At 41.2% G+C, this 14,229-nt stretch overlaps 1 protein-coding gene across 1 annotated transcript; it reads left to right on the top strand.

The window, feature by feature from the left end:
- Positions 1–4,864: 4,864 nt before the first annotated feature.
- On the top strand, positions 4,865–13,836 carry DIO2 (iodothyronine deiodinase 2). The gene is given in 3 exon segments (XM_023511565.1): positions 4,865–5,101; positions 13,244–13,811; positions 13,814–13,836. Coding segments are annotated over 3 exon segments (813 nt in total). The 5' UTR covers positions 4,865–4,879.
- The last annotated feature ends 393 nt before the right edge of the window (positions 13,837–14,229 follow it).

Raw genomic sequence — 14,229 nt, 5'->3', positions numbered from 1 at the left:
GCTCGGAGAGCCTCCTAGCACCTGGAGAGGTCTGGGTGGCTGTGGGTGGGGTTCAGCTCTCAGAGCGGATCTGGGCCAGGCCAATAGCAAATGGAGCTGTCACCCTAACAGCTGCTTTGTGGCCTCTGTGAAGGGAGGTGGTGGCTTTCATCCAGTTTCTGGACAGCTGCTCTCTCACAAAAAGCAACGCCACAATTGCCATTAATTGGCCCTTTTGGTGGCAGCCTCCCCAGACAGTTCATGGAAACTTTTCCTCGTCCTTTTTCTCTTTTGCTCCATTTTCTCTCCCCTTTCCTCTTCATTTTGACTTTCCCCTTCCTTCTTTATCCCTTGTTTTCCCCTTCGTCTCACCGGTAGGTGGCCTGGGGAAAATAAAAGAGCAGCAACAGTTCCCTGGGGGAAGAGTGCATTCCCACCTCAGCCCGTGCTCTCTGCCAGTGCCTGCAGGGGACCAAGGGAAGGGCCCTGGGGACAGGAGCTCGTGGCCTCCCGCAGCTCAGAGCTGCCTTAGCCTTCCCTGCCCAGCCGCAGGTTGCTTTGCTTAAGGTGGGTCAGAATTGACTCTGGGATTGTGCATTTATCCCTTGAGCTTCTCCTCTCATCGCATGGCTGTGTTTGTAGAATCACAAGGAATCTGGAGTGATTCAGTAGTTGTGGTATAAACCCCCACATCAACACTCCTTCGCAGGCACAACCCAGAGTAGCCCAGAAGGTTGCACAGTCTGTGATTCCTTTCTCTGATAAGAGCTGCCCTCCTTTGGGGGGGATACGCATGATAATTATATCCCCCAATCCAAAATCAGCGTATCTTGCTTTTCCAGACATTTGTGGATGTATAATGGTGTGTATTTGACCAATTTTTAATACAGTAAAATGAAACCTTATTTTCTATTATGCATCTGACAAATCACTTGAATGAAAAAAGGTAAAATTCTATGAATCAAGGACAGCCTGGTGTGAACCATGAACTCCCAGAGTGATACTGACACTCTTTTGTTCTTTTGATACAAATAAAGAAATAGTTGTGGTAGCTGCCCTGCTCCAAGTATGGTAGCAGCTTATCCAACTTCATTTCCTCAGTCTCCAATTAGGAGCCGAGAAGGGAACTAAAGCAAGATTGCTGCTCATCTGTTGTCAGTTTTCTTCTAGAAGGAGGCAACCATAGGACATGATGCTTTCTCACTGTGGAAAGAGGAAAAAAAAGTCAAACAATTTTGCAGCGGTTCTGAACTTACTAAAAAGCACAAAGCCTTTTGCGTAGGCTGCTTCTCTTTGGAATTTAAAACCTGTTTGCAACATTGTACAGGAAATTTCAACCACCATGCCACACACTGGTTTGCATTTAACTCGTTACTGATTGCTGAGGATACTTACCGTGACCCAGAAGACATCCAAACCTTTTAAAAGATCGTTCAAAATCTAAGCCAGGAGCTTGAGTCGGGGCAATAACAAACAGATGTGAAACCCCAGATATCCTTTGCAAGTTAGAAGACTAAGTTACAAGTAAACCACTTTTGCCATCCGTTTTGATTCCTAATACCCACGACTCACAAAATAGTCATTAAGGAAAAAAAGGGAAATTGAGAGAAACACCCCTCTGACTCTCCGGCTTTGGCGATCTTTCCTTATTCATACGCATCTATATCATGGGAAATTTCATCATCTGCCACCTTTTGGTTATTTGTTAGTTAATGAGTACAAATGAATCAAAGACGGACATTGTAACATAAATAATATAAACAAATAATGTATTATAAACAATAATGTTTATATTATTAATGGAGTGAGCAACTATGAATCATACATGACAAAAGGTAGTTGTGAAGAAATGTGATTTCTAGAATACACGCAGTCTATCTGCTAGAGCTGTGGGTCCCCGGTTTTGTGATTCATTTATTCATTTATTTAGAGAAATGATAGAAGTCTGAGCAATGAATGACAGGACCAGATTGATATGTGCCCATTTGTGTTCTTCTTACTGTTTTTAAAATTCTCTTCAAAGACTTTGACCTCAAAAAAGAGAGAGAGAGAGAGAGAACAACAAACTAAATACCCCCCAATAGAGTCATAATTCTGATTTACAACCATTTGTAGTCTGGACATGCTTTGAACTTTGCATTTCAAAAGAAAGCCTTTTCTGATTTTTCTTCCTATTCCCTCTCCTTAGCTTGTCATTTCCAAATGTACCTCCCTCCTTGATAGCAAATGGCAAGAGGGAGAGAATTGGTTTATAGCTGCCAAAGTCTTCACCTCAGAGGAGTGCTGGTTTAATTCAAACAGGGCAAAATGAATGTCTGAGAAAGGGTGAGATTTTAAGGCTTGGGCGGCGAGTGGAAGCGTCATTTCCTGAGTCCACACCTCCTCTGTCATTGTTGGCAGAGACTCTGTCTGGCCCGGTAGCTTTCCCATCTACACTGGTTAAAATACCATGTTGTCACCTCCCTCCCTTTGTCTGGGTTTTTCTCCCTAAGGACATGGAGACATTGGAGAAGATAAATGTAGTAAATTTACGTTATCTGTATATATGGATGATATTATTTTGCTAACAACGAATGCTAGTTATAGGGAAAATATAATTTTTCTATGTAATTGATATTAATTTTTCTAAGCTCTGAAGCCTTCTTTAGATGTTTAATCCATGGGATGCAAATGCAAAACTCATCATGGGCCATACTGATGATAAAAATGAAGAAATTAGGTTGTAGGGCGTGCCAAGGGCTGTGTCATTACGGAGGGCAATGCACAAGGACACCACATTTCCTAACTCCAGGGCACCCCCATTCACATTGTGTTGCATGTGAATGGTGCCCCCTAGTGTGGAGCAGCACAGAGGCTGTGCTCTGCCCATTCATTCATTCAGAACATCCTCATTGAGCTTGCTGTGTGCCAAGCATGGCTCTAAGTGCTGCAGGTATGGCAGTAAACAAAGCGGATGAGAATCCCTGATTTCACAGAAACTAACACCACTCTCTTTTGATTACTTTTTTTTAAGGCCAACAAGCCCCTGCCAACCAAACGCAAGTGTTCATATGCAGAATTTAGCCCATGGGCCCACCACTTCATGACCCCTACTATAGGCATGCAAATTGTTTCTGTGATCATGCAGGTTTTAGCCATGTAGATAAAATACAGTAATGTATTGACCACAGGTTTGCATCCACCGCTGAGCTTACGCTGGATGACAGCTCTGTGTACCTAGAAAACTCAGCTAATTAATTTTTAATTAAACGTTTACCCCCTACCCCAGTGTCTGCTCTTGTTACTCTTTCTTCCCAGAAAATACAATTCCTAGAGGTGACATGTTAGGTAAGTGACAAGGAAAGCTAGAGTGAGGTAGGGGTCATGGCATTCTGCCAAAACACTGTCTAGCCACCTGTCCTAAAAAAGGGGAAAGGCCAGCCATTGAACCGTGCTCACTGGGGCAACCTGAGCCATTTCGAAGTCTACTTCTGATCCCCTATACATTTAGATTTTTTTTTCCAAACAAAAGGTAAGATGACCTGAAGTGTCACGTCCCTTAGGAGGATTTTTTTCCCTTTTTTTTTTTTTTTTTTTGCATTGAAAACTTGAGTAAAAGTGAGAGGAAAACTTAAGTGTCTGCAGGAAGCTTCAGAGGAATATTATTAGGGCACTCAGTTTAAAAGCTTTCCATCTTCCAACATGTGTTGCATTTTCTTAACTAAAAACATGACTCAAAAACATTTAAAAGACCCAGGTCACAAATCTGATGAAGAAAGTCGTGGAATAAAGATCACATATAAACATTCACATCTTCCAAGAAGTTAAACAACAACCACCTGTGATTACTCTTCCTTTTTTCTACCTGCCCCCCTCCAGGATCTTTTCTTTCCCAAACCCTTCAGAAATTAAGGGTAATGGTGATCAGAAAGGAGCGTATTACCCTATCAGTCTACACATGATGTTAAATTACTTTTCCCCAAGTATGGAAGAATTTCCTGAAAGCTGTCAAAGGTATTAATTTCTCCCTCCCTCTCTCTTTAAATCACAAAGCGAAATTCCACTGTCTCTCCCCCACCCCTTCCAAAAAAAAAAAAAAAGTTGTTGAGTTTTGCTTTTCTATTCAGTGCAGCCCTGGCCAAAGTAAAGCCCTCTTTCTCAATGACGTCAAGATCTCTACCAAGATTAGGCTTTCATTTCTCTATTGCAGCAATTAGCCAGGGAATGTATAAAAGGCTTCAGGGAGACTCACTGGCTGCAGAGAGAGGCACTTTGCACCGCAGACAGATAGCAAGGAGGAAAAGCCAGAGGTAGTGGGGAAAGAGGAGTTAGTCGCTCTTGGAGAAGGGAGAGAGTGAGACTGGGAGAAGCCGCCCAGAAAGTGTAAAACGGAGTAAAGAAAGAGAGAGAGAGAGAGAGAAAAACAACTACCCTTAAAGCACATTTAAAAGTCTCAGGCAATTCAAGAAAGAAACAGGCTACGTTTAAAGAACATAGAGACAATGAAAAGTTAAAGAAAAATTTTGCAATCTCTGCCACAGTCTCATAGGTGCTTGGAAGTGAAAGTACAGCTGCCTGTCTTTAACGGACTCTGACAGGGGTAACTGGATTAGGGACGGGTACGCCAGCTTTTTTTTTTAAACATCTTAAATCCCGAAAAAAAAAAAAAAAAGCAGCAGCTCCGAATTGAATGAATTGATGGGCACACTCCAACTGCTGGGCTGGAGAGACTGGACTTGGTCTTGCCATTTCTGCTGCTTTGAAAAAGGAGACAACTTGGGCTTCCTTTTAATTTAGTTTTTCTCCTTCTCCCCCCACCCCCCAACCTCCCCCACCCCTTCTATCACCACCCCCCCCTTTTAAATAAGAGGGTGAAGGGGAACCAGAGCGCACAAGGGAACTGACTCAGGAGGCAGAGAAGATGGGCATCCTCAGCGTAGACTTGCTGATCACACTGCAAATTCTGCCAGTTTTTTTCTCCAACTGCCTCTTCCTGGCGCTCTATGACTCGGTCATTCTGCTCAAGCACGTGGTGCTGCTGTTGAGCCGCTCCAAGTCCACTCGGGGAGAGTGGCGGCGCATGCTGACCTCAGAGGGACTGCGCTGCGTCTGGAAGAGCTTCCTCCTCGATGCCTACAAACAGGTGAGCAGTGCTGATGGACGGTGTCCCCTTACTGCACAGGGCAGGGGCTCACGGGTGGGGACTGGGAGCCTCGGGGGACGAGCTGCCTAGTGGCCGTGCTCAAATGACCCTCTGTGTTTACTCTGCACACCTGTCGCACAGGTTAGAATTGGGGGTTGGGGGGTGACAGATAATAAACCACGATGACTCTGTGTAACTAATAAGGAAGTTTCTCTAATAAAGGCAATTGATATCCTGTTGCAATTTTGGAGTAGAGGGCATATCGGAATAAGAGGCCGGTGGAATAACTTTGGGAAAAAGTCAAAGAAAAATTTTGCTCGGAGGGGAGACTGCTGCATCTATTCTGCTCCGGTCTTAGCTGGAATTTTGGTGTTTTGCTTGGTGGGAGGCTATGTGAGGGGAGCTAGGAACGTTCAACAGGTGGGACGGCAAAGCAAGGAAAGAGAGAATGTTGCTGAAAACTCTTAGAGAGGTGACAAGACTTAATAAAATGGTTACAGCCAATGTGCCGGGTTTCTGTAGCTGTAAGAGTTAATGAAAGCAGCAACTGAGTGCCATCTCTGTTACATTGGTTCAGATTTGGAAGCAGTTTGCAGGCACTGAGTCCTGAGTTACTAAGTATCAATTTATTAAAAAAAAAAAAAAGGATCTGAGTGCTGGCTATCATAAAACCGGCTTAGGGAAGCCACATTTACTTTGGTTCTCAAAAATAAAGTAAGTTGTCTTAGAAAGAGATGGTGGGTCTGTGGTTCAATAAGTGTCCAACATGTGCCCTGAACATTAGAGCAGTGGCCTCCCTTGCCTGCAGAGATTGTGTACCAGGGGGCTGCTCTCTCAAAGCCAGAGTTGATGATTTTGTTTCTAAGTGAAAAATGCTGTTGTTCCAGCCTTTTTGCTGCTTGGGGATGTTGTGGAGCATTTTCAACTGTTTTGCCCTGTCCTTTGTCAATTTACCCCTGTGCCCTATGGCCGGATGACTCCTGAAGGACCCCAGGTTTTAGATGAATGAACTCAGTTGGCAAAAGTTGCATCAAAGCAGACAATCTTGGTTTTCCATAATAGTATAGGAAGACGTTGCCCCAGGTGTCAGGGAAAGAAGCTTAGGAGAGATCCAGAAGCCAGGTGTTCAGCAAAGTGGCAGCACCTCAGAACCAGAGTTGGGAAACTCAGAATAATAGAGGGGGAAGGGAATTCATCCTTCATAAATAAACACTAGAAAAATAAAGCCGGCACCGGGAAAAGAAAAGAAGTAACTTGTAGTCACAAAGAATCCGGGGAAAAGAAGTAACTTGTAGTCACAAAGAATCCGGGGCAAGGTTGTTCCCCTGAAAATAAAATGTTCAAGAAGAAACTATTGGTTGTGAATGAGGCAAGTTTGACTATAATACACATCTTTGTCATTGAGAGCAACTTGCAGAAAGTTTGCATTTATGTCCTAAAGACATGTGAATAGCAAGTGCTCTTCTTAGTATTATAAGGAAGTGGAAATTTTTTATAAGAATATGAATAAATATTCACATTTCTAACAAAATGAGTTGAAACTCATTTATGTTCTGTATGTGGGGATAACTGGGAGATGTGTTCAAGGAGATAGTAAATTGATCATTTTATTTCCACAAATGGATACATTGAATGTGAAATTTTTATGTTTTGTTTTTTGGGGAAGGGAATTTGGAGGAGGGTGGGGGAGCACACAGGAATGTCAAGCATATGAATAATTAGGAAGTTCCCCCATCTGTATTTGTAGTTTGCATGTGTTAGCAGGTAATAGACAAAAGCCAGTAGTTCTATATCAACATACTGAACTCTGACTCTTTTGAAAGATAAATGACTTTTGCCTATGAAAAGAATCACTTCTTGGGAGAACTTTACTTATATGCCTATATTATATACTTTACATAAATATTAACACTCATTGAAAAAAAGATGAAAAAGTCATCTCTCACATGAACAATGGAGGCTATAATGTTACCCACAACTATTAAGTGAAGTTGTTTCTCCCATTAAGCAGCTTATTGAAAATAAAGTAAAAATAAAGAGGCACTTAGAATGTCCCTTTATTAACATTATTATTTTTTTTACTAATGTATATTGTTCCATTGTATTGCAATGTTTTGTTATTCATGTTGCCAGAAATTGGGAGGGATGAGTGATTGTTTTTTTCTTTTTGCATGGGATTTATGTATTCCTCTTCTGTATTTCTTTGTCTCAGTCTGCTGATTTGATTAGTGACCAAGTTCATGGCTGATGTCATGTTTGCTTTTAATGATTTATATAATAGCTACCATGTGCAGAAACCACCCCAGGACTCATATATCCGGAGACAAGACTAGACTGGGCGTGCAATGCATGGAAATATGGCAAATGCAGCTTGAACACAATCTTGATCTCTTTCTGTCTTCAAGTGTGGCAAGGGTGGTGGTTTCTGTGGTGGCATTCGAGGATCACTCAGAACCTCTCAATCAGGCTGACTCATTTCTTTTAATGCTGTTGTCATCCGCACCAGTGTATCTTTGGGTGTAGCCATTTCTACAGCCACTAAAAGAAGTTCTATTGGAGATGGCATCACAGTATTTCATAATCCTGGCTTGCATTGGTTTGAGGCTGCCACCTCCAGAAGCAAAGCTTTCCAAGATGAGGGATGTGTACACATGTGATACAATTAGAAATGTGACTTTTGTTATTTTTAATTTTCCTTATCGTTCAATGTCGGGCACTTGGGAAAAAAATTAGAGAATGTGGAGTAAAAATAATATTATCCGCTACAGGTGGCACCTGTAGCTCAAAGGAGTAGGGTGCCAGCCCCATATGCCGGAGGTGGCGTGTTCAAAACCAGCCCTAGCCAAAAAAAAAAAAAAAAATCTCTGAGTTTTGCCCTCACTAGACGCCACATGGAAATAATAATTAAAAAAAGAAAAAAAGAAAAATCGAAAAAAAAATGCCTTCTTCATTTAAATGTTGAAAGGAATTTAAAATTAACTTTTTAGAAAGGCTTTTAAAGATTGAGATGGTTTTGGTAGGAGGGTGATTCTGTAGGCAATTTTGACTGAAAAGAAAGTCTATAGGAACTGGTGAGGAATTTTGAGATGAACAGATATTTGCTCTTTAAGCTTCTTTGGTCAGTGTCATTGCATGTGAACAATATATCCTTGTGCTGGTGCTGAAAGACTACAGATGCACCCAAGGAGCAAACTGCCCTGTCTGGGAGGCTGGCCCTTACCTAAATGAAGTGTAAAAGTCAACATATAGTACAGATGCTGACAGGCAGTTTAGCTTCTGCACGGTTAATACTGCAGCGGCACAGGGCACACATTCATTTGAACATGTAATTTGGGTTTTGAAAGGGTCTCTTTAATATTCTCCTCCTCCTCTTCATTCACCTCAAGCCTTTGACACTGGTTTCTACAATGGAAAAATGGCTCTTTTAAGAGAGAAACAGTCCCCCAAGAAAACAAAGCAAGCCACAGCCAGAGCTTGTCCATCACTGGGATAAAACATTGGGAAATGATAGGGCTGAGAGCTACATTTTCAAGGTACAAATTAAAAAGAGAATAGCCAAGAGGGAATTGAGCTGAGAGGAAAGAGGAGGCAGCCCATTCTCCCGCTCTGATTTATTTGGCCAGTTTGAATGTAAATGGTTAAATCTCCACTTAATGATTGTTTGGCCACGTTTCTAAGGACATTGATGTAGCTTGGTCGTTATGTCAAAGAATTTGAAACTTCCTGATGGTTAATAAAGCCATGTTCAGGGCTTTGGAGAGCAAGAAGGATGTGTAAAAATCCTTCTACCGAATACTCACTCTTCATTTTCATCCTGTGCTTCACTTTTCTATCATGAGATTATATGATGTTTTGTCGAGAAGCCTTTCTCAGGCTGGGGCAAACAAAAAACAAGGTTAGTAGTATATGCTCTATTCCAGCTTCTGCTTGATGAATGGCTCTTTTTTTCCCCCTTGCCCTGCATTTCAGAGTCCACACGCTAAAGCAGATTATCCTTCTCCCCGTGCACAGAACACTGATCATCATCAGGGGAATCAGATGTTTCTATGTCTATATATTTATACTCGTGTTCCTATTTATCAATATGTCCACTGCAACATTGGAACTTGGCCCCGAGATGTGCCCATTGGAAAAATGCAAATACTTTATTTACTTGCTTTGTTGGTGTTGATCGCAAAAAAAACCCCCAAAAAACGTTAAGGAAGGACAACTGTAAAAGTGCAGATGAGAGAGATAAAAGTCACCAATGACAATATCACACTTTACGAAGGTCCTTTCTGATCCTTGCAGAATAAAGGGACCCTTTGGGAACATCGGAACTTCAAGACCAATTAGTGGAAATGATGCTTCTTGTGTTTGGGCATTAAATACTGGGCAGGGTTCTCTTTAGAGCGGCTAATGCTGGCAGGGAAAGAGGTACCGACCTAATTACTCTTCCGCAAGAGTAAAAAATGCCTTTTGAATGCCTCTTTGGCAAATATGTCTCATTAAGGACAAAAACCAAACACAAACCCTCTAAGAAGGAGAAATTAAGATGATAGGTAACTTGTGGCCAGGAGACTTTCTGTGCCACTGTGGGAAATTAAAACAAGGTTTGGGAGTACCAGGGGAGAACTTGTTTTCGTTGAGCTTTCTTTCCTGCAGCCTAAATGTTATTATGGGACCAACTTTATTTTCTTCATCATTTTGGCTCTGTGTCAAGGAATGCTTTGCTCCTGGGGAGGGTAAAGAATCTTCCATCATTGAAGACAATGGTGATTCTGCCTTGCTGTCTCAGTGGGGGTACATAACTCAGCAAACCAAGAAAGTCTCCATTTGAAACTCTGGTCTATTTAAAATTTAAAATTTCTTATGGTGACCAATGGGGAGATGAGAATGAATAGTAACATGTCTTTAAATATATATACATATATAGGAAAGTTTTATTTCTAAAAAAGGTTTTTTCCTTTATTTGAGCTAAATTGTCCTCCGTCAGGTCTTAGCAAAGATGGACAAATTTTATGATTAGCATATGAAGCTTATAGAAAGCAGACTACTGGTCTACTCATATTTGGACTTACAAATGGTGGGTGTTTTCCTTTTTAGTTTTATTAAATAGTATCAATCTTATCTATGCATTTTCTCTTACCTAGTCACCCTCATGGATAAGAACATTCATGTGTGATGTTGTAGCCTGCAGTAGGGTCCATGGCTGCTCATCAGAATAAAAAGAATTAACCACATTTGTTTTATGCACTGATCAGCTGAGATAATCAAGGACAGATCAACAGCATTGAGTCTCTACAAGAGGGCGCCAGGATTCGTATTTCCAAATGTGTCTGCCCCAGTGAGCTCATCCATCTCCCAGATATGATTATGTTCATTTCAGGTCAAGGTTATTATTAACTGGCAAATCCTTCACTCACCTAGGATTATAACAACTAGCATTCATTCAATAATTCATTCAACAAAGTTAAGAAAATACTTCTCACCCCATCAAAATGCTAACCCTTACCCCCCCCAAGAGAATTATGTATTTGGTAACTTTACTAATATTTAATTTTAGAGTGACAGTGTTGTATGTGCCCTGAATTTCCTAAGGCAAATTAGTCTGTGTTTTAAAAGGAATTGTGTGGCTGAACCATAGATTGTGTCTAAGAAGAAGAAGAAGGTGCTTTAACTTTCCAGGAAAATTAATTGCAAGTAATAAGAGACTCACCTGTGACTGAGGCATCGGTTTAGATTATTTCGTTGAATAACCAGGAACGATGCAAGGATCAATGGATCTGCTGGAATGAGAGTCAGGTGGTTAAAAGCCCATTTTTCAAGGCCACCCAATTGTTCGAAGGTCTCAAAAATGATTCTAACATGCAGATGTATGTTTTTACCTACCAAGAAATTACATGTCGGAAATATTTGTATCGTTGAGATAGTTTTTCCCCCTCATATGTATTGGAAGTGAATTGTTAAAGATGTAGCATGTTCTTGTTACATAAACAACATACAGGTTGTTACATAAACAACATACAGGTAACAAGAAGTCACTGCCACAGACTGATGGGAACATATTTGGGTCTCCTCATCATGGTATGTTGAGGAATACATACAATATCGTTAAAAGCAGCCCTCCTACAATCATCACTGTTTTAAGTGAAATGAATGTAATTAGAAGGTGATGAGCAGCACCACCTAGGTCTTCGAAGTAGTGGAAAAAGACTCATTAATTAAAAGACTAATAATATCTTTAACATGTATACCTTTAAATCTGATGTATATTTCGGTATGTTAAAGACTAGTGTCATTTATATGAAAGAACTCAGTTAAAAGTAGTTTCTTAGATTTCTCTATCTAGTGTGACTTGAGAATTAACCGAGAGATGACTGAAAACAAATGTGCTTGCTTGCTTCAATCACGCCCACAGCTTCCTTTTCTAAGAAGGAAGATTATTACCGTTAAGATTTCCTTTGGAAAATGAATAGTGCATATTTTAAACCTACCCTCCTAGGGTTTTTCAGAAGGGAGAGAAAAGAACTTGAATTCTTGTTCAACAGTTAAAATGAGTTATGCATTAACATTAGATAGAAGCTTCTGAATAAAAGCCCTTGAGTGTTTTATACCAGTTTGGATTGTTACATCTTTAACAATTCACTTCTAAGTGACTTCAATTAACAGCAGTGTCATATGTGAGTATATTTGTATGAGGGAAATAAGTCGATCCAGTTAGAAGTGTATTGTAATATTAAGACAGTGTCTCAAAATCAATTGTACTGTCGTAAGTTGTTCCTAATGTTATTGGCTTTGATTAAACAATTCTAGGGGAAGACCCAATTGTATCCATTCAAACTGAAGTAATTGGCTCCTTTATTGTTGCTGGCTTTTTATTGTCAATTTATAGATCCAAAGGCTGCAAACTCCCCTTCATTCTGTGTTCAATTATTTAAACTATGTGCAAAGCGGGCACATGGAACAATTTTCATCTCTGGCTCTTCTGCCTGAATATTTTATAATTCTGAAGAGCTTGTTAATAACTTGTCTGGTAGAAAAGTACTTTTGTGTGTGTGACTTCCTAGATAGAAAGAGGAAAACAAATGGAAAATAAAGAATTGATGAAAGGTAGAATTCTGGAATAACTGTATGTCTTTTTTTTTTTTTTAAATGCAAGTTGTGAGATTCTATTCATAAGAATCACAATGTAAGCAGTAGCCGTGGAAACCTCCAGCGAGGATGCCGTGCTAAGGAGAGTTCAAATCTTTGCTCTGGATTATATGAAAATATATATACACAAAATTGCCCAGAGAAGATGATGTTTTGTGCCACATGGTGGAGTGTCTCATCGTAGAACAGCAATGCATACCCATATGGCAATTTATAATATCCAAAGAGCTCTTTTCTTTCCTTTTTTTTTGGGTGCAGTTTGGCAGGGGCCAGGTTCGAACCTGCTACCCTTGGGATCTAAGGCCAGTTCCCTACTCACAGAGCCAGGGGCGCTGCCCTCCAAAGATCTTTTTCCTTATGTTGCCCTCCAAAAGCTGTATGGGGAAGACTGATATCATTATAGGCATTTTACAGTTGTCAAAGCTGAAGTACTAAGGAGGCTAAGCAGAAATAACTCTTCTTATAAATACTGACCCCATGTTTTCCAGCTCTGGCCAAAGACAGAACCCACTGGTACCATTGGCCATCACTTAAGATGAAATGGTTTAGCATGCAAGGAAATAAAGGTCTTGCCTGAGTTATTTTAGAATTCAGAAAGAGGCAGTATGTCCCAAGACCCTGATAATTTGTCTTGAGGTAGACCATTTGTGTCTAACTTTTAAAATGAAGTCAATTAATCATTTGCTATATCATGCATGCTAAGTATTGACATCAAAATAAGGGCAGTAAAGAATACCAGCCTCAGCTTAATTATGAAAAGAGTTAACTCCAGTGCCTTCAGTGATGAAAATAATTACCTTCAGTGACTACACAGAATGAAAAGAGACTTTGGGGGCTATTCTTTACCTGCCATGATGCCTCTTTAGTCAAATCAGTAAATGTTTGCCACATGCTCTGAAGGAAATACACATTCTATTAGAGCCAATTGTATCAATTTAAAGCGAATTGAAGTGGCGAGGTGTTTAATGTGTTATTTTCTCCCCTTCCCCTGCTTTTTTCTGCCTCCAGGTGAAATTGGGTGAGGAGGCCCCCAATTCCAGTGTGGTGCATGTCTCCAATCCTGAAAAAGGTGACAGTAGTGGAAATGGTGCCCCAGAGAATGCGGCTGGAGCTGAATGCCACCTCCTGGACTTCGCCAGCCCCGAGCGCCCGCTGGTGGTCAACTTCGGCTCGGCCACCTGACCTCCTTTCACGAGCCAGCTGCCAGCCTTCCGCAAACTGGTGGAAGAGTTCTCAGCAGTGGCTGACTTCCTGCTGGTCTACATCGACGAGGCCCATCCTTCGGACGGTTGGGCGGTGCCTGGGGACTCCTCTTTGTCTTTCGAGGTGAAGAAGCATCGAAACCAGGAAGACCGATGTGCGGCCGCCCACCAGCTTCTGGAGCGTTTCTCCTTGCCGCCTCAGTGCCGAGTTGTGGCTGACCGCATGGACAATAACGCCAATGTAGCTTACGGGGTGGCCTTTGAACGTGTGTGCATTGTGCAGAGACAGAAAATTGCCTATCTGGGAGGAAAGGGACCCTTCTTCTACAACCTTCAAGAAGTCCGGCGTTGGCTGGAGAAGAATTTCAGCAAGAGATGAAATCTAGATTAGCTGGTTAAAGGTATGATTGTGATAGAGCTTATTGTATTTAAAAAGAAAATTATGTAAAGAAGAGGAGATTAAGAACTGAATGCATGTTTCAACTGAGTCCCATTGCTTTACTGAAAGACAAGAATTTAACTGTCAGAAGAACATAGACCTCTAATATCTCCATGCTTGTCTCACCACTCAAATGGCATGGGGCTAAATAGTAGCCCTGTCGCTTCTCTTCTTAGTGAAAAGATCCCAAGATGGAGAGGAAGCAACCCTGACTGCATGTGTTCGTTCTGCTTTGAGAAAGAAGTTACACAGCTGATGCATGCTTTGGGACCAGAAGAAAAGACTTACCTGAATAACGACCATGTTAGGGAATCCACTGTCTATATTCAGATAAAGGGTATTGCCTTGGCTTT

Source organism: Otolemur garnettii, unplaced genomic scaffold (assembly GCF_000181295.1).
Source record: "Otolemur garnettii isolate 467f Iridium unplaced genomic scaffold, OtoGar3 scaffold00020, whole genome shotgun sequence".
NCBI classification, from domain to species: Eukaryota; Metazoa; Chordata; class Mammalia; order Primates; family Galagidae; genus Otolemur; species Otolemur garnettii.
This window is presented reverse-complemented; position numbering and strand designations above follow the sequence as displayed.